Source organism: Aspergillus viridinutans, assembly GCF_018404265.1.
Source record: "Aspergillus viridinutans IFM 47045 DNA, scaffold_1, whole genome shotgun sequence".
Taxonomy (NCBI): domain Eukaryota; kingdom Fungi; phylum Ascomycota; class Eurotiomycetes; order Eurotiales; family Aspergillaceae; genus Aspergillus; species Aspergillus viridinutans.
The window spans coordinates 4,907,607-4,932,066 of record NW_025091217.1 but is presented as its reverse complement, the minus strand read 5'-3'; the positions used below and the strand labels follow the sequence as shown (position 1 = coordinate 4,932,066).

Sequence of the window (24,460 nt, the reverse complement as noted above, 5' to 3'; positions counted from 1 at the left end):
CTCGTCTAGTACTGCGTCTGTCTAACTTCGCAGTTGTCGACTGGGACCAAGATGTGTGCCTCCGTATCCCTCCTCCTTCTTCTTAGGCCAGTCATTCTTCCGGCGACTTCCTCGCCAGGAGCCGGAGAAGGCAAGGTCGGTTGATTGGGCCAGTCCTCGGATTGGACCTCCCGGTCTTGTTCCTTCGGTCTCGCAGCCTGGTTGCTTTTTGGGAATGCTGGCCCGGCCGCTCTTGGGTCGCCACGACATCTTGCGGGTTGGGATAGTTTTAAGGAGAGACGTGGTGTCAGGTTCGTGCGTCTGGCGGTGGAGTTCGGGAGTGAGTGACGGTACGGCACGTAAAACGTGGTTGTCAAGTGAGTTTCCCAGATCTTGCCTTGCGATTCATTTTTCTGATGCGGGTGGTAGGACTTTTCGCCCTCCGGGGGTGAGTCCTTATTCATTCTTCTGTCTTTGAGAAGAAACTGCTCGTCTTGTTGAAGGTCCGAGACTGAGCCCGACGAACCACGTTTTACACCTTGACAAAACATTTCGGTACAAGCAGTCCATGCGAGCACCCAGGCTGATACATATCGTTTTCATTTTTCTCTCTCAATGTCTCTCCTCTCCGCATGAGTGCTCCTGCTCAAGCTTTTTTCTGTCACATCATCCACTCGAAGCTACACACCAGTGGTCATGTCGGGCCTACCCTCGCAGAAACAGACGCAATCAATCTCATTGCACAAGATATCAGACCTCAGACCTTCAGAGTCAAGCCACAGGCAATATCGATTCAATGTGCAAGATTGACCACTGCAACCACACCCTCAAACGCAACGGACTCTTCATTAGCAACTCTCCTCAGTCTGGAAGATCAATTCGAACAACCAAACGAGCTATCTTGCACAGACCACAACCGTCTGCTTTACAAACCCGATGGACGTCCTTCTCTACTCGCACATCGCGAAGCTCATGACCAGAGGAACAAAATTGCCTTTCTCTGAGCCACATGCCTTCCTTCTCTACAACACACACTGAATTTCAACCTTCATCAGTGACTCTCGGATTCTCATCATCACCGTTGTCGCGCAAAGCCGATTACTACAACATACAAATGGCGACAGACATTTCCGTCCGCCTGACTCTCGGACTCTAGTTGGAGCCTACCTGGAGCTCATCCCGTCTTTGTCCCATGCAACCAGCGAGACTTTCCTCTCCACCCACACATGGAAGCCCGTCTTCACGAAAACAACGTCTCCTCTGCAGGTGCCGACCAGATTTTCTTCTCTAGCACAGATTTCGTCTTCGAGAGTGACCTTGAGTCTAGGTAAGTATGATGCTTATTTACCTTTGCGGACGTAGCTTGACAAAGAGATGCTAATAACTGGCCATTTATATTAGCCCTACTGTTATACGTGACACCATACTCTTCCAAATTCCCTTTGCTCGCCCGCCGTGGACTTGTTCTCCGCATAAAAACGGACGTTTATGCTGAAATTGGCCACTGCCGACAAGGAGGCAAGGGTAACGCAGACACTATCTTTTGATGGAGAAGGAGAAAGGTGCCAAGGTGTATGGGTTGACTGAGGCTATCTTCGAAACAAGGTTGACGACTTATGATATTATGACTTGGGCTAGATGATTGCATTGCGTGGATACTGGGCCTGTTTTATTGTTTTTTGTACTTGCATGGTTGGTGTTATCTGGTTTCGGGACTCACGTGGAGTTTGTTCTCTGTTGACTCATGTAGTCATTCCAATTCGTGGATTGCTGGCACGACTTCTCAACACATCAATGCTACTTCACTACAACCCCCATCTTAATCACTTCTACAGCTGTTACATGAATGCTTGATAAGGTATAATATTGTCGAATTGACAAATCACTCGACCGGGGGTTTGTGTACATAGAACAAGGAAAAGCGGATAGTCGTAGACATCAGCAAATGAGGTATGTCCTGTTGTATATGGAAAAGAAAACATGCCGGCGATGGGCATCCTGAGGAGACCAATGATACAGGAGATGGTTTGTACCAAGACAAGAACAATGAAAAGGTATAATGAGGGAAGGATATAAAAAAATATGAGGTTAGGCCAATAGGAGGAGCCCCATGCGACGCAGCTGAATAGACCAGTGATATCCATCATGCATCTCAGAAGCCCAGGTAGTCAGGTAGTATCGAGGTGCAAGCCTCGAGTATACAGTTCCTGATAATTATCCTAGACGCGAACGGGGATGCTAAGTCCAAAAAAACGCAGAAACCACGGACAAATGGCTGGGGCAAAAGCAATGCTCATACATCATCGTAAATACCACAAACTGAGGCACAGCTGTGTCATCTACCCTTAAGGACAGGGCAGATGAGATAGGAGGAAGAGTAAAGGGAAATGTGCGGGACACGGTACCGGCAAACCGCCTACTCCTCCATGCGACCAAAGACGCCATCGTCATCGTCATCTGCATGAGCAGGACGGTTGCTGAAGTCAACATCGGCATTGCGGTTCTGTCTTTGCACGCGATCCGCATCACCCATTTTCACTTCCCGCTCGTCGGAGACCTTGTAGGAAAGTGATGGGTTATATGATACAGAAAGGAAGATGTTCGGGGCGGACTCGGTGAGAGACGAATTGACATTGGCAGTAGCCGCGGGGTCCAGGCTTTGACTAATACTGCGAGCACCATTGCTTTGATCGAGGTACCGAGACGGGAGCGGGGGCACCGGGGGAATGCCAGGGGACATCGGCACCGGTCCAGTGCGCGGCGTTCCGAAATTGCAGAGGCCAATGGCAGCGGCCAAATCCGCTTCATCGTCTTCATGCAACTTGGCTTCGGCCGTGGAGGGGCGAGTGTCGATGCTCGAGTGCCGGAAGTGAGAAAAGGCAGGCGAATGCAGGGGAGCATCACCGTTGAAGGAGCTCGAGGGAACAGACTGGTAGGAGTGTGAAAATTGAGCCGATACGTTGCCCACACTGAACCGTTTGTTCGGGAACACGGGCATGCCCGACATCTCCATGTCATCTTCGTCCTCGTCGTCCTCATCCATAGGAGGAGGGGTAGTTTCTGCCGAGCTGGTGCCGTCGCGAAGCTCCGACGAGGTGTCTGGCGATGCAGATGACAGCTCCGACTCGGCTTCCGCGCCTTCCGAAGGACCGTTCTGGTTCATGTTAACTAGGACGCTCGCGGCCTCCAGCAGCTGGACTTGCTGATGCTTGGAGATCAGTAGCTTCGACGTAATGGCCCATGCCGGGTTATGTTCCCACCTAAAGATTTTCAACCACAAACGTCAACCGACTGGGATCGCCATGAGGGGTGAGAAAGCTCAAGGGGGGAAATGAGCAGGGATTTGGGGGAGACGCGGGGAGCTGAATGACCACGAGGGCGACCTTGCAACAGAGCCGACATGGCGCATTGCTCCGATTCGATCCAGACTGCAGGATGGCATTGGGGGGGAGTATACACACATATGCTTCGACAAGCAGCTGCCATGCTTATACCCTTTCCCGCAGCGATCGCAGCGTAGCTCCGCCAAGGCGCGCTTTCCTTCGCCTTTGACCAAGTGCGATCCTTCGCTGGCCCGACGGTTTCGACTCTTGGTGTTGGCGGGCTTGTTATCCGAACTACTCTCCTCGCCCCCAGCTGCGGCGACGGAAGAAGCGCCGTTGTTGGGATGATTGGGCGAGGGTTTGCGAGCGACCGCGGGTTCTTGGCTGGGGCTATTCATGCTCCGAGAGAGGTAGTGGCCGAAGCCGGAGAGAGCTCCGACCGAAGTGGATTCCAGGCCCCTCCTGGTGCTGCCTCGACGGTGAGAAGGCATCGGCACACCTATCGGTTCCCCATTGGCGTCCTTCATGGATGCGGCGACCGCGGCGGCGGCGGCATTCGCAGCAGCAACGGTGGTGACACTCTTCCGACGAGTGACACGGTGGTTATGATTGACCGCTCCAAGGGATATGGAGTGGGCATGCTGACGAGGAGTGGATTGAGGTAGTGGTCGGGACAGGGATAATTCCTTCGAATAGGGAGCAGGCACATCAGTTAGCGCGGTCATCTTAACGTGGTCATTCATGGTTCATGACTGATCTGTAGAGAGAAGAAGAGATGAAGAAGTAAAAAAATAAGGTGGAATACCTTGAATGAAGCCATGCTGTATACGTAGACTCTCGAACTTTCAATCGCTGAGAGCCCCGTGGACACAAGGCAGTAGGTAAGGCAACTCTTTTTTTTTTCTGTGTGTTTAAGGTTTGGTCGTGATGGTACCAAAAAAAGTGGTGAGAGGGTGGTGTGGTTGGGCCGGTTATAAGAGGAGGAAAGTCACCTGAAATTGTTCACTGGGGAGACTGAATGAGTAATAAGGTATGGACTGGAAGTCAAATGACGAGATGAGCAATTGGAAAGTAGAGAGAATGGCAGAGATTGGAGAGACCAGAGGACGAGAGGATACGATATGTAGGGAGAAGAGGAGAGGAGAGGAAATGTAGGAGGAAGAGAAGGGGAAAGAAGGAAAAGAAAGATAGAAAGAAAGAGGAGAAGCTGAAGGAGAGAAGCAGCAGCAGTAGTAGTTGTAGGTAGGTAGGTACTTGGTATTTGGTGGACAGCAAGAGGAGGTCCAGGTACCTTTGGATATGTAAGTCAGGAAGTAATCCACCTGGCGCTGCAACTAAGTAATCCACTAGGTAATAATACTAATAAGGTACTAATAATAATCAATGAGCGATATAGAGTCAAGACCAAACATGAACCGTACGGTAAACAGCTTTCTAGTAATAATGAAGAATGTTAAATAATAATAATGCTCATGCTAATAATAATAAAAATAATAGTACAAATAGTTCCTATGTGCCCCGTACTGTACGTGCTTTAAAGAGTGTCAGTTTCTTTTTTCTGCGGGGGGGAGGGGGAATTTTTGGCTCCAGCGGAAATTCGCTAGTCGAGGCGATGCGGGGGTTCTGGACACAGGGCAGTAAATATTAGCTGAATAGAGGGAATGCAATTGATCAGAGGGTAAGTAAGTAAAGAGAAAGATGACTGATGCTTGGATATTGCACGAAAATGATTTGAATCTTGAGAATGGGAAAAAAAAAAAGAGAGTGGTGAACTCCCCTGGCTGAAGAAAAGAGTTCCGATCGACTTGATTTGATATCGCACAGGTTCCTGACTAAAGGGGGGCTGAAAGGGCCAGCGGCGGAGTAGATACAAGCAGCTACCTTAGTTACAAGGACAAAGGAAAAATGGCTGTAGATAACTTAGGTTGTAAGTAGTTGGCAGTGATATGATCATAATAGGATCCACTCAGCATCTGGAATCCGATATCACTCATCATCCTGGGGGAGAACCTGCTTACGATATCTTACCAGAATAATTTTGAGCATTAGACTAGATCAAATCCAATATTTAGATGGAATACTGACTCGGACGGAACTCCAGCAGACAGGGAAAAAAAAATATTAAAAAATATGATCTGAACTTGAATACTGAACTGGGCAAGACTCCAGAGATCAGCTGCCCTGTCATCCGCACGGCCATTTTAGTAGAAGATCACATCATTAGGCGTAATAAATCAGGTAACTTACTCAGTTACGGAGTCTTTCTTAAGAGGTGCCCCACCAGCACCGCCCATTGCCCCGTATCGGAATTGCCTCATCCTATCGATTGTATGGGACGTTGACCCCACTGCTCAGTCCACGTATGGGCATACTGTAATTTTGGTCACTGATGCCGTATAATTGTGCTCTGGTTCGCTGGCAGTGCTCTCCCATCGACCGGTCTAGGGCTTTTGGAAGAGACAAATGATGTCATCCATGCCTTACAGTATCCCCGTGTTCGCCCCATCCCAGATAGGGAAACAAGCAAGGTATCTCTGTTCTCTCACTGTTACATGCCGGTATCATTACCCATTGAGACACCTGACCCTGGTTTACAAGTTACCACAAACACACGTTGCTTACCTAGCTCAACATGCCTTTGTTACGTTGGCTCTACCAGCAAGCCTTTATCATGATCGCCAGGAACTTCTCATGCTACTGGACCCTCGAGAGGGAGAGGTACTATGATATGAAGCCGACTCTGCGCCCATCAAACTAAACAATGCACAACATTCAGTTACCGCTTTTGGTCCAGGAGCAGAGAAATGCTTCAAATCCATCAACAAAACCGAACCCATTTGCTCCTCTAACAAATCAGATAACTACTTATAAACAGTTTTATTGACTTCTCACAGCTCTAAGAAAATTCTCAGGTTCTTCCCCTCCCCCGTCAGCGCCCCTCCATCATCCATCATCTTCACCTTCCGCACCAGCGCTCGATTTCCAAGGTGGTGTCGATCTGGAATGCGAAGAACTATCCGAGAATCTCTTGAATGCATACCTCCCCCATTTATTCCTGGCGACGTGCCCTCGTTTGACGGCCACTCAGGAGACACCTGCTCTGCTCGTCCTCGCGCTATGGAAACCTCGAAATCGCGATTTCTTTGTACCCCAGCCAGTGTGAAAAGCGGAGCAAAGAGATTGCGGCTTTATCGCAAGAAGGCAAAGTGAATCAGGTTGAGGAAGTGAGAAAGCTGTTTACCCACTTCCTCTGGAGTGCAGCTATAGTTGTCGCGGAGGGGTCACTGTGACAGACCGTCCGTCATCCCCGAGACCAGTACGACCGATGTTTCTGTTCAACCGCATGGTTGGGGCGTTTTCGACGACTCTTTTGCTCTCGGTATAAGGGTGACTTCACCGGCAGTACCGCCGCGGACTGCTACTGGATGCGATCTCAGCATGAGAATATCGCGCGGACCAGGTCTGGGTGGTTGCTGGGTTCCACTTAGGACGAGCAATTGTTGCTTTCTTCGAGATGTAGTGAAGAATGGTTTTGCAATTGAACGGATCCATGAATGGGGTCTAAATTCGGCAACAGCGGCAGGCAAAGAGGTCTGCAGAGGTTGATGCCCCTGAGAGAGGGCGAGACACCGGAGAATAGGAAGATAGGGTGTGATGTGGCCGTACTGAAAAGGGCTCAGAAGTCATAACTCATACATACCGCATTATCAAGATCCACTTTTACTAGAGTGTTACGAATGATGTTTTGTATGATGAATATATATATCCAAAGATCTATCTAGTCCACCCTCTGGAAACACACGGTGCAAACACCCTGGCCCTCCTGCCCTCCAAATCTAAACTTGGGATATTCCACACGCCCCCAGACCTCCAACCGATCAGAGCCAGGACCCTTGGCCTCCTCGCCCGTGAACCAGCGAACCAACTCCTCCTCAGTCCAATTGCAACTTGTCACGACCAGGAACCCGCCCTTGCGCACTAGCCTGCGCGCAATACCAGGATACCGCTCGCACACACGGCGCTGGATCACCTTCCCCTCCGTCTTCCCCTCAACCACCACCTCCTCCGACAACGAAACCGCATCAAACGTCCCCTTATCAAGCACGATATCAAACCCGCCCTGAGCATACGGGAACCAGTCCAGCCGACCCTCCTTGTCCAACTCCCCCTCTGAATTCAAAATATCCCACTCCTCAAACCGAATCGCCGTATCCTTATCCTCCTCGGGGACCGGAATCGCCTGCGCAGTCTCCGCCCCATTCGAAACAACCACATCCTCTTCCTCTTCCCCTTCTTCTTCTTCTTCCTCCCCTTCAGAGCCGCCCTCACTCCCACTCAAATAAGCCGAATGAATCTTCAACCGCTGCAACTCCCTCGCCAACTCCACACTCCGCGCCGAATAATCCACCCCGACCATCGACCCCCGGAACCCGCCCCTCTTCCTCAGCAGCGCAAGCATGCTCCCGTTCCCCGTCCCCAGGTCCAGGATGCTGGGCTGCCTGCGCCTCTCCTCATCGCTTAGCGGCTTTTTGGATGTAGATGTTGCGGGGAGGGTATTGCACGGCGCGAGCGGGAAGCTTTCGTCCGTCAGGAAGCGGAGCACTTTCTCGGGGGCGTTATGCTCCGAGAACCAGGATGTGCCTGGGTCGTCATCGTCATCAACAGATTCCGACTCGGATTCGGAGGAGTCGACATCTGCATCGGCGGTGGGGGTTGGTCGTGCGTTTGGCTGGTGTTTACTCGAGAGGTGGGTGAGGGTTCGGGCGTAGTAGGTTTCCCAGCTGCATTGAGCATTAATTAGCAAGGCGAGTGAATCTGAATCAATAGAAATGAGGTTTTGCGTGGATGCATCTTGTTCGTGGAGCTGTCCCCCTTTTTTTCCCTTTTTTTTCCCCTTGTTGACATGCGGATGGAGGGGGGTAGGCTGGGAAAATCTGCTGAAAGGGTGGATTCAAGCAGGTACCTACTAATTCTTCGTGCCCAGTTCGCTGGGAGACAGGTGCGTCGGATGATTCTCGTCTGCCATGATTCCGCGCGCGCGAGTTCGCTGTGCAATGCTATAGCTGCGACGATGAAAAGTTGATACGGATTGAAATCACCGGATGACGTGAAGCGCCAAATCAGTGCTCGGGGTTTTCGGCCCGCTGTGGATATGACCTCTACAGTGGACAAATCTACTAACAGTTACAAGAAGAGTCGGGGATCTACTTCAGTAAGGATTTCAACAACCATTCAATGGATTTGTTTCAAGGATACTGTTCAATGGGTATTCCGCGTTCGCCGTTGTTTGAAATGCAATCACACCAACAGGGTGCAAAGATGAGCACCACGCCAGACGCTTCTCGAATATCGAAGCAATGGCTAACTCACAGTCACAGAACACCAGTAATATTACAGGTTATTAGGCAAGCAATGCCACACTTTGTTCTTTTTGAAACACCCCCGAACGCCGTTCGACCAAAAAAAGCATGCGAGATCGAGTCGATGCTGAATCAATGCAACTGTAAGGCCTCCAGTCGACCAGTCACTTACTGGTCGAGGAAAAAATGCTGATAAAGGTTGGGAATAAGAATGCAAATCACGACATCAAAGCCTGCTTTGGTCATCGAGTCATCAAAGTATAGAGAACATAAGGGTAAATAGTCGAAGATCAAATGAAAGTGGAAGGGAATGGCAATAAATGAAATCGAAATGAAGATCAAGGAGAGAAAGAATGTGGCCCAGTTGAGGGACGAAGAAGATGCGGAAAGAGACGGAGGAGCGAAAGTAACTAATGCTCAAAGAATGAAGGATGAAAAGAATCAAGTCATGGAATCATTTCTCCGGCGTAACGCCAAAGCATCACGGCAGAGACAGGCTGTCTTTGAAAAACCATTAAGGCAGCTTTTATAAAAATTCATCAATATTCCTCATTATGAGTCGCTCGTTCCCAGGAGGGGGAGACCGAGGGTCTGCTGTCTCTGTCCGAAAACGAGGGCCGCCAGGAAGGCGATCTTCCAGCCCATCTGGGAAGGGAGGAGCAAGAGACGGCGCGAGGAATTGGCTCGTCCGTGGGGAAAACAAACCCAGCGGATCCTCGACAGTGTCTCTTTCAAAGGCATCTGCCGGTGCCAGAGAGTGCGTCCCATCATGCTTTGCAGCCGTCTGTACCGTTTCGAATCGCTGGCGAAGGGGCAAAGGACGAGGAGACAAGCTTCGCTTGTGAGACAGAGACTTGGGAATCCTCCAGCCGCTGATTGACGGGGGCGTGGATCGCTCTGTCGAGGGCACAGAGAGAGTACTCGAGGATGTCTGTGACCGGCTGGCTGGGGTTGCGAGCCTAGAGTAGCCTGCGTTGGAGCTACTATCGCCTGGAGGCGTGAAACTCGCCTCTGTTGTCCTTGAAGACCTCGAAGGTTGGGGCTCGGAGCCTCTTCGGGGTCCCTGCACAAACCATTCCTTGGGCGCAGGCTTGGACGCACCACCCTCCTGCAGCCTTGAGCGAAAATCGGTCAATTGATAGATGAGACTCATGTTGGGCCCAACCCAACGACTCCGTCCCTTCACGATCTCGTACATGGAATTAAAGTCCAGGTGCCGGTTTTTGTAAAGGCCGTAGGCAATCACTAGAGAGGCGGATCGACTAGCGCCCAGTTGACAGTGAACGAGGACCTTCTTGCCTTCAGAAACACGGGAATCGATCAACTCGCACAGTGGGTATAAGTCGTCCAAAATCTCGGAATTGTGGTCCCAGCCTACGTGGATATATTCCGGCCCGGAAGAGTCACTGCAGGGCGTGACCGGCGACTCAGTCTCAGCTGGAGGATACTCCAAGGCAGACTTGAAAGAAACTTCCGAGACCGCAGTCGGCGGCTCCGCACTCAATGATCGTTTGGCGCCGGCTGAGGCACTTCGCCAAGCGCTCATCACCGTTCCATTATCCACGCGTGCATTAGCGAACGGGTTTGCGACTTCCTTCGCAACGTTCACAACAACATCGAATTGAGCAGCCTCCTGCATTGTCGGCTCCAAATAAAGATAGACTCCGGAATCGTATATTTGCACAGGCCCATTCGGATAGCCGCGCTCGTTTCGCCGGGTCGATTCTCTCGAGTCCAGATGGTCCTCTTCTTCCTCAAGTTCATGCAGGACTCCACCCGCAGGTGAGCCCTCTTCGACGGCCGACTGAAGGGGCGAAAGATTATGTTCTGAAGCTCCTGACGGACGTCGGCTCCCATGGTGCGTCACTGGTCGCGGCAATTGCATGCCCCCCTTGGGACCAAAAGACGGCGAGAATACTGAGGTCAGAGAAGGCGAAGACTCAGTGTGTCTCAATGAATGGAGGCCACCAGGTGTTGGTGGGACCATTTCCATAACATTGCTGGAGAAGGATCGGTCAAACCCAGGAGTTTGGATAGTGAGGTTTGCAGGCTTTCGTCGGCTGCTTTTGGGAGGGATATGCGCGGGGGAGGGTGGGGCGGAAAGATTGCGCTGGGAGGCTGTCTCAACTACCGAGGCTGTTGCGATCGCTGGTCGCGACGATTGCGACGGCGGAGGCATTCTCAAGGAAAGGTTCTTGAGATTGCGCGCCCGCCGACCTGGAGAATCTGGACGCGCTCGGCTTAGTACATCCGGCGAGGGTTTCGACATGGTACTTTGCTCTCCCGAGAGCGATTGGTGTTCAATATTGCGCGAGGGTGGCACGAATTTGGGAAACGCCAACGGCATTGCCGACGGAGATTCGGGTGAAGAGCTGGGTGTGGTGTCTGCGGCCAATGGAGAGTCGAACGTCGAGATAGTAGTAGTAGGAGACGAATCCGCGGATCCCGAAGTCACAGACGAGATACTCGCCCGGTGCCGAAAGGGAAGTGGACGCCGAGATGTATTGACGGTAACATGTGGAGGAACTCTGAGAGGTTTGAGCGCTGCGCTATGCTCCTCCCCCTGGGCGAATTTGGGCGAGATTCCACCGAATACCGACATCAAGGACGGGAACGAGTCCGGAAGTGACGGTGGGCTGGTTTGCACAGGCATGATGGACCAAGGCCTTGAAGTGGATCTGCGCTTGAAAGGGGACACCCTCTCAGGATCGCAGCTCTCGCGAGGTGCTGGTGCAAAAACTGATGTATACTGATTGCATGCAGACAGTTGAAAGGAAAGAAGTGTCGCACTTGCTACCTGCGCAAACGACCTTTTCGACGAAGAGCGATCAGCGTCCATGTTTCCCAACTTCCGTTCGCTTTACCAAAACATAAGTATCCCAAAGTGGAAGAATGAAGCAAACGCGGCTGCAAGGAGTGAGACCAGGCCGACGATCAGACTGAAGTATAGAACGAACGACAACAACAAAGCTATTGAAGAATGAGAAAGAGGGTTCAAGAAGCCATTGACTTCATGAGGGACGAGTAAGCGAAGAGTCAAAGAGGCGAGCAAAGGAACAAATGCTTTGAAAGAGAGACTGAGAAAGCGAGGTAGGTAGACAGAGAGCAGCCAGTGGGTGGATGGACTGACTCTTGAGACAATGTTGAACATACCAAGGAATGCCACAAGAGAACCGTTTCCTCTTTGAAATATGCCAATGCCGAGCGGGTAAAGGATTGTATTGTGAGACAGGAAGGAAGCCGGACAAAGTAGCCACAACAACGGAGCTCGTCAGAGAAGAATAGGGATAAAGGATAAAGCAGTTTGCTCCGTTTTCAAGGATTACTGCAAGAGAATATAGTAATAAAGATGATTATGATCGGTTCAGCTTTGGCAAAGGACTGGGGAGAGAATTGCCGCCCGGTGTCTTCTATGGGCAGTCGTTCCTCCGGGGAATGACGAAATGAATAGGGTATCGAAAGTACTATCCCAGGTCTGAACTCAAGGAGAAGGAAGGTAGGGAATGGCGACAAGACCGACTGCCCACAACCCGGATGGAGAGATCGAGGGCGAGTCGAGTATGTAGGAAAGGATCCTATCAAGAAGGAGGGGAGAAAGACAACTGAGGAGGGGAGACGGAGGGAGGGGGAAGGAGAGAAGAGAAGAGAAGAGGAGAAGGGAAGAGATGAGAACGAAAGGGAAACGAAAGAGGTCCCTCCAACAATGACCCGCGATAAGTGTGGGCAGAGGAGGAGGAACGACTTGTTACATCAGTAGTCACAGAAAACCCATCATAAACTGGAGAGAGGCCGTAAAAAATAAAAAATAATAATAAAAATCCATACCTTCATAGGTACTAATAAAACGGAGAGAGATCGCTAAGAATAAAACAACGCCAGAGCAAGCGGTTTGAGCCAACGGGAAGGAGACAAAAGTGATTGGAAACAGCCCCGGCAGGATGGCGGGTTGCGTTCTAATGGACAGCCTATCAAAATACTTCCAGCTGTGGAGCAGACACAGATTGACCCCAGTAAGCCCGAAGTGGGAAGCCAATCAGATTGCAGTACCGCGGGACATTTAGCGCCTGCAGCTCTAAATTTAGCCGCCCAGCTTGAGATGGGAGGCTGGTATGTGCAGCATGGGCGCCAAAGAACTCGCAAATCAGATACTACCTAGGTACCTAGGTACTAGATCCTGCCAACACGAGCGTATCAGCTAGTCGGCTTGTCCTATGTCTGATGTAGATTGTACAACGGAACTGAGGATGAGTCGGTTTACATCTGTATTGCTCGTCTCCTTGGTCATTCAGGTGATGTCTAGCTGAAGATGTTACTGAAACCGGGGCTGGTGGGTAAGCATAATTCTGATGCAACATTTCGAGGATCTGACTATGTAAACAAGAATCCCAGACCACACTAATCCGGTGAATGGAACCTATACCCGTTGTAGCCCTGAATCGATGGTTTCCCTTGTTTTGGGTTTCTCTTCGAAAAATCGAAAACCTAAGGTAGGTAGGTTCTCGGGGCTGCCCCTTCGGTTCTCCCTCTTGTTTGAAGTTTCTTCTCAATCAAGAAGGGTCTGGTGCAGGTCCAGCACTAATACACAAATGGGCTCCACAATCGACGCTACTGGGGCGAAAGATTTGGAAAGGCCAGACTGACAAAGGAAGTAAAAAGACGAGATCGGGAAAGGTCGACGGCGAGGCAGATGTCAAAATCAATAGACAGATCGATAAAACGGCCATGACAAATATTCAGAACAAAGGGCTGCGCTGGTAGCAAACAGAAGTTGACAAAGTCAATTATCGAACAAAAACACAAATCAAATGCTATGTGGATATCCTCGTGTTGTTGTCCTCAAAACGCTCAAAGTCCCTGCTCTCCGTTTGAATTGGGGTATCACGGCTCAACATGGGTCTATGCCACAGTCGTACTAGATCCGGACAGGATTTTCATTTGCACACGGGTTGTACGGAGTAGCGAGTACCTTGATATTCCATGGGCTCCAAACTCATCCCCAGTAAGCACGCAACCAATACTCCCCTTTTCCGGCCAATGGTCAAGGAAACTCCGAAGAAGGTACGGGCGTGCAATAAGCAGAAATATCTTTTTTCCAGAAGAAGCACAGAACGATTCCTGAAGATGATAAAACAATTCTCCGAACAGAAATCACAGATCAATGAGTATTTATCAGAAAGCCACACTTGATGAATTCCAAATCTACTGCCCATCTGACCCGCTTTAATTGTGCACGGTTACCTGGTTTCTGCGGCTGTTTGCTTCTATTCAGGGCTTGAATCGAGCTGGTTCTGAATTGACGCAGGAGATGCAAAATTAAAGCTGAAAACATATTGGCATGCAATAAAACGGTAAATATAAATGAACACTCTAAATCTTTCTATCGTCTTGCCTACATTGCGCAAAGTCAGGTACTACCTAGTTAGGCATCTGGTAATTCGGAGCGAGGCTCTGTAACCGGTGCCTGGACAATTATTCTAGGTGCCTCGATTAAGCTGATTCTGAATAAACGTGAAACACAAGAAATGGCCATCCTACCATAGGATCTCATCGAGATCGTCCTAGACGCGCCCCCTGAAAGGCGTTGGGAGGAGAATCAGTAAGGCGATATGGAGTACTCCTGACCAACTCGCCAAGGATGGAAAACTAGGCTAACAATTTGTAATTCGACCCTCAGACCACGCAACGAAAACAACATGGAAACTTGGAGGCTGCGTTCTGGATCCTGACTGGAATGCTTAGTTGCATGTTCCGCCTCTATCTACAGAGTAGTTGCTTGTTTGATCATCGCGAAAACGAGATCTTCCCGCTGACCTGTCAGGTTATTCAGAGGAGAAAGGCCAAAGATGAGGAAATTCGTATTCTGTGGGATTGAATTCTGAAACAGGCCAGAGGCAAACTAGTCGACCTTATCAATAATAGAGCGCGCTAACTGGGACTCTTGGAGTTGGAGCCTTGGAGGCATATTCTGAAACACACCAGAAGAGATGCTAAGCCGCTTAGTTCCAACTCTTAGGACTCAGAGCCAGTCACGTGTCGTTGTTGCTTGCTCATTTGATAACGGACAGCAACATGCCCGTCTCCAGGCCATCATTCTCCTGAACCGATAAACCTGATCATCTTGATCGACGAAGAGATGACATTCGATCCTCTTTGAATTCTGTGGCAACACCTTCATGGGTGACGGAGATTCCGAGGTATCTCCAGTCTCAATGGGTCTTTTGCTTCACTATAAATGATAAGCGCTGCTTCTTCTCCACTTGGAGTACGAAGCAACTACTGACTCCAGGTTGTGATTGTCGGACTCCATTCATCCAAGTGTCCTGTGCACAGTTTCATCTTCCAGTTCCTACCAAGGTGGGAAGTAAGCCGTCATCTTTTCCACGTGGCTATCCAGTCACTCTGAAACACTGTTGATATTGAACAACCTCATGATCATTAAAGTGAACCGCCATTTTTATTATTCCAAAAACTTGGACCTCTGGTTCGACTTCAAACATCAATCAAGCAGGGATACTGTGGGGTTAGCCTTATTGCGCCCTATTATTACTCGAATCCCAGAGTCGTGTTTGATGGAATCTTGTTGCAGTCATATTTGCGCCTTTTTGCAGCAATCGATATGACTTAAGGACAGTATGGCTTTGATTGTCCATGTTGACTTTGATCTGCACCATCCAACGTCAAATGCTTAATGAAACTACGGAGAAGTTGGGTGCGCTGCTTCGGCTCGTTAATTGATTATCACAACCCAAGTCTAGCGGCTCCATAAAACTGCGTCATTAACTGATCATCTATGTCTCAGACTAGAGAGGTAGCTAGCATTTAACGGCTCCTCAAGCATCGGAGCCATTGGTCAAAGCTTCAGCCTGAGAGCTCTGTCACTTTTAGTGCCCAGTAGTGACATATGAGGATCCAGAATACGTTTCAGATTTCAGTCTTCCGTGATGCCTCACACCAGGCCAATATACTTCAGACGGCATGCAGCTCTTTGGCTCCGTAAAGCATCGCTCTAGTATCATTGCTCCTGATTCGGAATTCGGTAGGAGTCATCGCTCGGATAAATTGGATCAAATCACGGATCCCATGGTGCACAACTGCTACCGAATTTTGCCCTTACCAAACGATATGAGCTTGCCCAGCCAAAATGGCCCCAGGTTTTTATAAGCTCACTGTCGTTGGCATAGTGATGAGGTTCTACCCAGTCGCCTATTCTGGGGCCTTCATCGCCCCGTGATATTGATGCATGTGATAACTGATCTCATTAAAGGCCCCATTATTGAACCATTTGATGGTTGATGTGTCTCAAGTTGTACTTGTTTCAAACATGACCAGGATTCTGAATTTTTCAGGTTCGGCAGAAGCATGGAGGCATGAGCAGTTCTTCCTGGGACGTAGAATCTGTCTTTGTAATGATTCATAAGCCGGTGCTCCGAATTGACCTACTGCTAGATCAAGGTTGCATCATACGACCCCCTGAGTTCGAACATCCCAGGAGGTTACGATCCGAACCGGTTCTTTACCTGTGAACGTTTGGACTTGGTTCAGATATGATCTCCGAGGACGAGGAGAATCTTTCTGATGCACAAGAACTGTGAAGACCATCACAAATTCACCCCATATGTTACTGTGTTTCTCAGGTAAGCTACTCAAGGACTCCACTAAAATAAGAATGCTAATGCTATCTTCGTTCAGTTTCTTAGTGATCAGATCCTCCATACTTTTAAATTTTTACTAAGTGATAGGAGGTACCAACAGCATACCCAGCCCTGTTTGACGAGGACAGATTCAATGCATATACACATACATGCCACCTCGACTAGCCACACGTGCTCCATGTCTCGTCTCTTTTCAGACCGAACTGGGCCTCAGTGTGACCGCATCATCTCCAACCATAATCAGGAGGTAATCTCTAAAGGAACCTTAACCCCAATTGTCACTCCAGACAGGAGCTTGGCCTTCTCTTTCTCAATTTCCCAATAATATCGAGTTTAGAGACATGATCTATCTCTCCCCGCAAGGAAATACTCTGCCAATCGATGATGACACACTGCAGCAGACGTGTAAAGGGAAGTAAGGGGACTTGTCTCGGAAGGTAAGCGATGCGAACTTGGTTTTGTGTATCCGCGGCGGTCAACATAGACTATTATCAAGCTCGCCTCATTCAAATGACTACAATATGCTCTTCGGAAAATCGAGGAAGGGGTCTGCAGGACTACGTGGCAGTCCAGGTCGACGCAGATGCCAACTACAGTTGAATTGTTGGTTTGCTAATTCACGGAAGCATTTCATATCGGCCTCAGATGAAACTCTGGGGACACACTGTCAAATTGGACTTAGAATATTTCTCAATACTATTTCAAAAGTTTGGACCAAGGACATGGAGACTGCATAAACCATGGTTCAGCGGCTTCACTTGTTTGTTGTTGCTCCAGAAACTATATCCATTTTATGTAAAAGAGGGAGACAGTCTCAGAGAAAGAAGAGGAAAAATTGCTCGGCTCTTAGGGTTTTGTGTCATAGTTTCAACGGCTTTTTCTTATCCACTTCTTTTCAAACACTGACTGTGTTGAAATTGTCACGGTTTCCTGTGTTAGGATATCTATCCATCAGCACAGCGTCTCTATATTTCCCGCCGGAGGACTTGAGGCATTCTGCTGGCCGGACTCCATCTTCTCGAGTCTTGCAACCAAATGTCATTCCTTATTATCTCAGATACGGAAATGGACACATTATTTGGTCAACATTTATTCTCCGGCATCTGTATGCCCGTCTGAAGGTGCTCCACTCAGCTCCAGATTATCCCAGCCACCATCAGCTTCTGTTCCTGGTGGCCGATTAGCGTTCTTTTTTTGCCTGTCTAATGAGATCAGTCACCATCGTTATGGAGATTACTGCTATTAGTAGAGCTAGTTGATTAGAGTGGTACTCCGTAGATACTATGATGTATTTTTTTTTTGTTTTCTTTCTGCGAGACTCGCTTCCCTGCTTGTTTCCAGAGATCCAAGCGTTCAAATCCAGATCTCTCCCATGATTCCATTATCACCTGCCAGTCTCCCCACCAATTCGATTCGAACATGCAATTGTGCATCCTGTCGATGCCTGACCTACATTGCAGATGTCCAAAGACGTAACTTTTTCCCCCGTGTCCACCGTCATCCCACGATCTCCTCCAGACGATCTCCCAAGCCCTTATATTCGACTTCGTCGCCGACAGACAGATTCCGCTGTGGTTCTGAAACGTACCATTCATGCACCCCAGAGAGACCGGCATTCCATTCTGGCTCGCCGTTCGATTGCGAATCCTCCATTGGCAGCTGACTCGATTCCTTCTTCTTTCTCTCCCACCACCTCTTCTGTCTCGCCCAGGTTGAGCCTGATAGGGACATCGGCGGGTCCAACACAGAGCGAGGACCCCCAGAAACGCCGACAGACAACAAGCTACCACCTAGATGATCGTCAACATAATCAAGGCTCGAGCCACAAGTCTCATCACGTCGACCAGAGTAACGCCAGAACTAAAGTTTTGGGCCGTCAGACCGTCATGTTTGCGGCCGCCTCCCGTGACACGGGCAGGGCAGCCACGCTAATATCCACCAGTACCAGCGCCTCCCCATCAGCACCAGCACCAGCAACAACAATCACAACCGCAACACCAACAACAAAGGCACCAGCAAACTCGAGCTCATCATCATCATCATCATCGCATCCCTACCCATCTTCTGCTTCATCACCTCGTTTACCGCAGAGTCGATTTAGCTTCGAGTATCAGCTTCCCTTGCACAAGCGGGCCCTGACGACCCAAGCTAGCTTTCCCAGTGAAACCCCCTCAGACACTGATCCGACTCGGAACCCCCAGCGCGCTTTCTTGTACGACAGATCTCGGCGGTCAGTGCCAACCTTCAGTACCTCCCGTGTCCGCAATTCAACCGCACCTGCTTCTCCGTCACATTTGCCGTCCCCGTTGTCAATCTCGGAGAAGTCTAGCGATTTTGCTCTGCCATTCGACGCCGACTCGATCGACAACGCCTTGAGTTTCAATGCATCGAAGCGTCGTCGTAAACAGTCCTTGTCACACTCTCAGCAACAAAGCCAGGCAGATGTGAAGAGGAGGATGCCGGTGTCAACAGCGACTTACGTCCAGGGGAGCCCACAGGCAAGCGATCGCGATCGCGCAATCCAAAGCATAGATCAGACCGATCAAGAGGATGGCGCTAGAACACCACTCGCAGAAGATCCAAAATCCAAGAATGAGGACATCTTCTTGAATATTGCCCGATCAGACTCAAAGCGGCGCGACTCCTTGGGGCGCTCAGAACTTAGACGGGTGAGTGACAATCTGTTTTCGACAGCAATCACGACCCTTCTGTAATCCTTGCCAAATTTCCTCACGCGGTCTTTTGCTGACAGCAGTTGAATACAATATAGTCGCGGCTTGGGTTGTCCAATGGCCACCTTCGTTCACCCAATTCTCGATTGAATGAACAGACGCCTTCCCCTGATCAACTACGGTTGAGCACTTACGACACCCCCTTGCACTCCCTCAACAATTCCCCATCAAACCCTTACAGCGCCCTTCCTTACTCCTACTCGGCCTCCGCTCATCCCCTTGATGACCATCCCCGCTCCCGACATTCTGCAATAGGCTCAAGTTCGCGGTCCACTCTTGGCATATCGAGAAGTAGGCTTGGTCAGGCAAGCCCAGATACATCACCATACTCCCCAGAACTCCACATAGAAAGAAGGGGTTCGCTACAAGATCCTCGAGTTTACCGCCATTCTGCTCTTGCCAGCCTTCGAAGCAGTCGACAGCCGTCGGGCTCCGATGTCACAGAACGGCCGCGACCCGAGCCTGATCGATCCCGGCAAGATGGCACCGAGTCGACCTTGTCAACGACTGCTCCGTCTACAGTCTGGGATGAGCTGGAAGATCTCAAGTCGCGAATCAAGAAGCTGGAATTGACGGGAAAGCTGCCGCCGTCGTCTCAAGCTGCGATATCGACAGTCTCCGGAGAGCGACCACGAACTGCAACCACTACAGTAACGACCGTATCCTCTTCTCCAAACCACAACCATAAGATAAGCCCCTCAATGGGGGAAACAGAGGCTGCCACGGCCACTAATCCGGTGCACCCGCTTTTGCAATCGGCTCTACTCAAAGCGAGAGATGTTTTGAACAACGAGGTGTATAAATCGCTCGAGGCCGCAGTCACAGATGCGCTGGCTCTCTCAAGCCTATTAGGCACTAATAAAGCTCCCTCTGGTGGAGTCTCGGTTGTCAATGGCTACAGCTCCTCCGACCGACAGTCTAGGCGAAAAGCCGACAGCGTCTGCCGCAGCTTGACAGAGCTGTGTCTCGCTTTGTCAGACGACCAGCTTTCCAAACAGCAAATGCCCGCCGGCGACGATGACACTATAACCCAGTTACCGACCAGCGCGAACGAGGAGTCATCAACGCTCAATCGTTCCCTTCGACGCAGTATGACCTTGGAACCTGAGGTCCCAGGCCGACGAAAGAGCACAACTCATGTATCTAGTCGTCTGGAGGCGCGTCGGGCAAGCCTGGCCAATACGAACGGCAACAGCAGCAGCAGAAAAGACCACTCTGCTCTCCCGGATGGCAATAGTCCCTCATCGCCCAGCGCATCTGCTCCTAAAAGCCGACTTAGTCGTCTCTCAACTTCACTGCGTAGCAAGAGGCTACAGCCCGAGGACGAAGACGCCGACCAGCCAAGTCCACATAGTCGTTCGATGTCAAGAGCCATGACTGACATTGACAATTCAGCAGCGGCACAGCGCCTCTCACCGCGGCAGCGAGTCGCGCATGGTTATACCGCCTCCCAACCAGTCTCAGATCCTCAGCGATCTCAAGGTTCCAGACTGTCGTATCAATCTACGCGTACACAGCTACAGCAACCGCGCACCCCGACCGCCGCGCAGTCCAGCATTCCTCTACGCAGAAGCCTTGCAATTCCGGCGACCTATACGCCAACCACATCCCGCTTGAACATCCTTGCTGGTTCTCGCAGATATGGTGCCTCCGGTGTTCCTTCAGCCGCAGGTGATGGTTCGGTTCCAGACGGCCAGAGTGATGGCTTGTCCACTCAACAAGGTCTGTATCAGACAAGAATTATCGCGCCATCGAGCAAGCAGGCAGCCAGCTATACACCCATCCAGCAGAACCGAGTACGAGCAAATAGCATGGGAGTACGAACATTTGGCCTCAGGCAGCGACCGACGGCCGCATATGAAGACCCTTTAGACGTGAGCATCGACTGATCAATCGGCTCGTTCTTGTTGTTCGTCCATTGTACTTTTTCGTCTTTAAAACCACTAGGAGTCCGTCGGTTTCATTTACGGCTTTTTTTCATCTAACGCAGCGATTCATACCTGGGTTTTGGATATCCTTCAGCCGGCGCTTTTTCTCCTTCCTTGTTTACCATTCGGCTTATGCGATTGCCCAGGCGTTTCTTGCCCTCATTAAACAATCACAGCAATACGGGCTCATTTGCGGCGCATCATAAATTCCTTTCGCACAGAAGCATATCCTTACGATCCGCGCTCAATTTCAATTTCCGACTTGCCCCGATACATACATTCCTGCATGCATTGACGACATCCATATCCCATTCGATGTTTCGTGCTCAGCACAGTACATGGTCTGGTCTACAGTCCCTTTCCTTCTAACTCATTCCACTTTCTACCTATACATATCTCTACTTGATGCTCTGGGTCGGAAGAGCGGCCACCCATCCATTTTTGATTTGCATCCGCACATTCAGGTGCATACAGCATAGACTCCTTTTATTCGCGTTCATTTTTTGGACTGTTTATCTCCAAGTTCATGTATAAAGTTGACTTTCTGTTGTAACTGTTTCCAAGCCAACAATTGCATGATGAACGATTGTAAATGCAAACGCCAAATTTGATTTCAAGTTGAATACATCTCTATGTAGTCCGAAATCATGGTTTGTCTACAACGGAACAGTGATGATTACTGTAGAGATTATTATGTCCCAAGGGTGGAAACTACGGTTCAATCAGTTGGTCAGGCGTCAGCCACCCATATACACTCATTTTGCTCACTGCAATCCATTTTATTTGAGATGAATTAGCCTCGTAAAAATCATTATTCTTCTCTTGATCCACGGCTAACACGATGAGCTCATGCGGACACACATGTTGGATGGTCTTGTCAAAGATGAGACACCAGGGTGAGATGGGAAACAGGAGAAGAAGCCCGCATGATATGTGCTTATAGTATGAAGCATAGAGAGCAGTTGCACCGGAGAAAAGCCATGTAAATGGGCATGATACATCGCGGGTTAAGTGTAAAACATTAGGGAACAATATTCAGATCCGATCTTGAGAATAGGGAGCTAGAGGACAACGATATTGCAGCGAGCAACTTTTCAGAGGAGACGTGAGCGGTAAAGGAGGAGCCAGAGGAGAATTTGGTAACGAAGATGTCCAAAGAGAGGAAGCTGGGAGGAGACGTAGATACTGAGTATCAGTAGATAGTGTCATTCGTTTTTCTGAGCTCGAAAGTCATTCAGCATGAGGCGACCGGTGGAAGGTCGTGAGGTCCATGGTAATTGATAGGTACGTGCGCTCCACCGCACCAACTCTGTGGCTTGCCTGTAATTAAGGCAGCTGGATAGGATGTGAAATAATGAAATCGACGAGTTGAACAAAAAGAGACACGAAAATGAAAGCAAGACATTGAAGAAAAAAAAATGCCTGCTCCTCTGAATAAGGCGGGACACCTATGACGGAACAGGCGATTGCGTGTCGAGCCATTAAAACCATATAGGGGCGTTTATTCCTGAGGCAACTGGCTACGGCGAGTCTTCTCGGCTTCGAGGTTTTCGTACAACAAGTACAAAGCCTTCTCATTAGCCTGAGCGCTGCCCATGATCGTGAACATGCGTTCTCCGGTCTCATCGTGAGGCGCTTTAGCGATGGAAATGCGAGCTCCAGAGCTTCTGCGAATCTCGGTGATTTTGCTTCCACCCCTGCCGATGATGCAACCGACCATGTCCGCTGGGATGCTGATATTCTGAGTTTGAATTTCTTCGCCGTCCTCAGTGACAAGGGGATAGCCGCGGTTGGAGGTATCTGGATTAGAGCGTCTGCCGTAGCCAGCGGATTGGCTGTCGCTGAAATCGGCGCCGTTACCGGTGCGGTTGTAGGGACGACTGTTGTAGCCATTGCCCACGCTGCTCGTGTTCATCGAGGTAGATCCGCCAACCGACGCACGAACGGCAGGATTGTAAAGGATTGTACCGGTTCCCCGCTGCCAGTCATCGATGAGGCATTTTCCAATCTCCCAAACAGCCTTCTCAATACCCTCTGGGGTTCCCTGCACTTCCACGATCCGTTCGGTGGACTGAGGTAGCATTTCCTTCTGGGCGACCATTCGCACACCAGAAGCATCCTGGATGTGTTTGATCTTCAAACCTTGTCGACCGATGATGGTTCCCATTTGATTGTGGGAGATCAGGAGGCGGACAGCTAAACACTATATGTTAGTAAATGGGTTCAAAAGGTGCACAAGCGCCTGCTTAGAATATTCATTGCAGATGGTCCGAATTCCTCCATGGTGAAAGGGAAAAACATACGATGAGTTCCATTGTTGTTCACAATACCACCCATGCCCATTTGCGGGGCTCCTTCAAGTAAGCCCTTGGCCACCAGGGCATAAGCCCGGGCTGTACCTTGCAGAGGCCCCGTGACGGTCAAGACACGATCATGAACACCAGGAACGACCTTGCTCACGCCAGCCTTGACACCGGTTTCATCACGGAGATCGGCCACGTTTTTACCGGCTTTGCCGATAATCACGCCTGCTTCCTTGGAGGAGACGATGGCGCGGAGGGTGAGCATAGACTGCGCGTATTCCTCTTCGGTCTTCGGAGTGACTTCCATGTCGCCCTCGTCGGCGACGTTCATGGCATCGGCCATCGTCTCGTCAACCGGAGGGGCGTCGCGCATCTCGGTGGAGTCCATGGTTTAGAAGTGGAGATGAGTGATTGATATAGGTCTTGGCAGGTGTGGTGTAAACTTCGACAAAAAGCTCCTAGAATGGGTCGTTCTATTGCTGGTCAGAGAATGCGTTCAAAACACTGAAATGGTTGACCAGTGGTTCCCTCCAGAACGATCATGGTGAGCTCATGGTGCAGAGAGCGTGGCATAGACAGACCCCAGAGATAACCAAATTTGAGGTCGATTTGTGTGCATGGAGCACCGAAATAAATGAATGAAAGGGAGATGTCCTACCTAGGAAGGATGGTCAAGGTCGAGAAAAGATGGATAGCTGATGGGGAGAGATGGGACGGAATAGACGAGGGTATAACGGCGGACAAAGAGGTGTAGGAGGGTGTAAGTCGTTGAGCTGTTCCGAGGGGTTTCGGTAGGCGGGGGAGGCGGAGAAGAAATCTCAAGAGAGACAGGGAAACGGAATGGTGAGAAAGAGGAGAAGGAGAGGAGACGGAGAGGAAGAAAGGAAGGAAATGGAGGGATGGAGTGGGAGAAGACGGTAGATAGAGGAGAAAGAGGATAAGTTACTGAAGGGAGGGAGGAGGAGGGGGGGTTGAGGTGAAGAGGAGGAGAGGAAAGAAGATGAGAAGAATAATGGAGGAGAAGAGGAGGAGGAGAGAAGTGGCACTTTTGGGTACGTGGTTTATTATTTTATTATTACCTTACCTTACTGCGGGAAGGCTTTGCTTGGCTCTTATTGGGTTGGGGATTTTGTTTGTTTTTGGCAGGCGGAGATGAAGTTTGGTCACGCTTCAATTATTCTAG

General features: G+C 49.9%; 6 protein-coding genes across 6 annotated transcripts; 1 reads left to right on the top strand and 5 right to left on the bottom strand.

Moving 5' to 3' along the window:
* Window positions 1–21: 21 nt before the first annotated feature.
* Aspvir_001411 (uncharacterized protein) lies at window positions 22–249 on the bottom strand (the record flags this gene model as incomplete). Its single annotated transcript, XM_043266533.1, has 1 exon — window positions 22–249. The coding sequence occupies one exon, from the start codon at window positions 247–249 to the stop codon at window positions 22–24; it is 228 nt and encodes a 75-aa protein (XP_043122468.1).
* A 2,146-nt stretch (window positions 250–2,395) lies between these two features.
* On the bottom strand, window positions 2,396–4,045 carry Aspvir_001410 (putative C2H2 finger domain protein; the record flags this gene model as incomplete). Its single annotated transcript, XM_043266532.1, has 2 exons — window positions 2,396–3,239; window positions 3,441–4,045. The coding sequence occupies 2 exons, from the start codon at window positions 4,043–4,045 to the stop codon at window positions 2,396–2,398; spliced, it is 1,449 nt and encodes a 482-aa protein (XP_043122467.1).
* A 3,035-nt stretch (window positions 4,046–7,080) lies between these two features.
* On the bottom strand, window positions 7,081–8,328 carry Aspvir_001409 (putative S-adenosylmethionine-dependent methyltransferase; the record flags this gene model as incomplete). The annotated part of the gene is made up of 2 exons (XM_043266531.1): window positions 7,081–8,083; window positions 8,270–8,328. The coding sequence occupies 2 exons, from the start codon at window positions 8,326–8,328 to the stop codon at window positions 7,081–7,083; spliced, it is 1,062 nt and encodes a 353-aa protein (XP_043122466.1).
* An 860-nt stretch (window positions 8,329–9,188) lies between these two features.
* Window positions 9,189–11,315, bottom strand: dspD (putative protein-tyrosine phosphatase; the record flags this gene model as incomplete). Its single annotated transcript, XM_043266530.1, has 1 exon — window positions 9,189–11,315. The coding sequence occupies one exon, from the start codon at window positions 11,313–11,315 to the stop codon at window positions 9,189–9,191; it is 2,127 nt and encodes a 708-aa protein (XP_043122465.1).
* A 6,459-nt stretch (window positions 11,316–17,774) lies between these two features.
* Window positions 17,775–20,935, top strand: Aspvir_001407 (putative LPXTG-motif cell wall anchor domain protein; the record flags this gene model as incomplete). Its single annotated transcript, XM_043266529.1, has 2 exons — window positions 17,775–18,983; window positions 19,085–20,935. The coding sequence occupies 2 exons, from the start codon at window positions 17,775–17,777 to the stop codon at window positions 20,933–20,935; spliced, it is 3,060 nt and encodes a 1,019-aa protein (XP_043122464.1).
* A 1,540-nt stretch (window positions 20,936–22,475) lies between these two features.
* Aspvir_001406 (KH domain-containing protein) lies at window positions 22,476–23,665 on the bottom strand (the record flags this gene model as incomplete). The annotated part of the gene is made up of 2 exons (XM_043266528.1): window positions 22,476–23,170; window positions 23,278–23,665. 2 exons carry the CDS (start codon window positions 23,663–23,665, stop codon window positions 22,476–22,478), a joined length of 1,083 nt encoding a protein of 360 aa, XP_043122463.1.
* Between the last annotated feature and the right edge of the window lie 795 nt (window positions 23,666–24,460).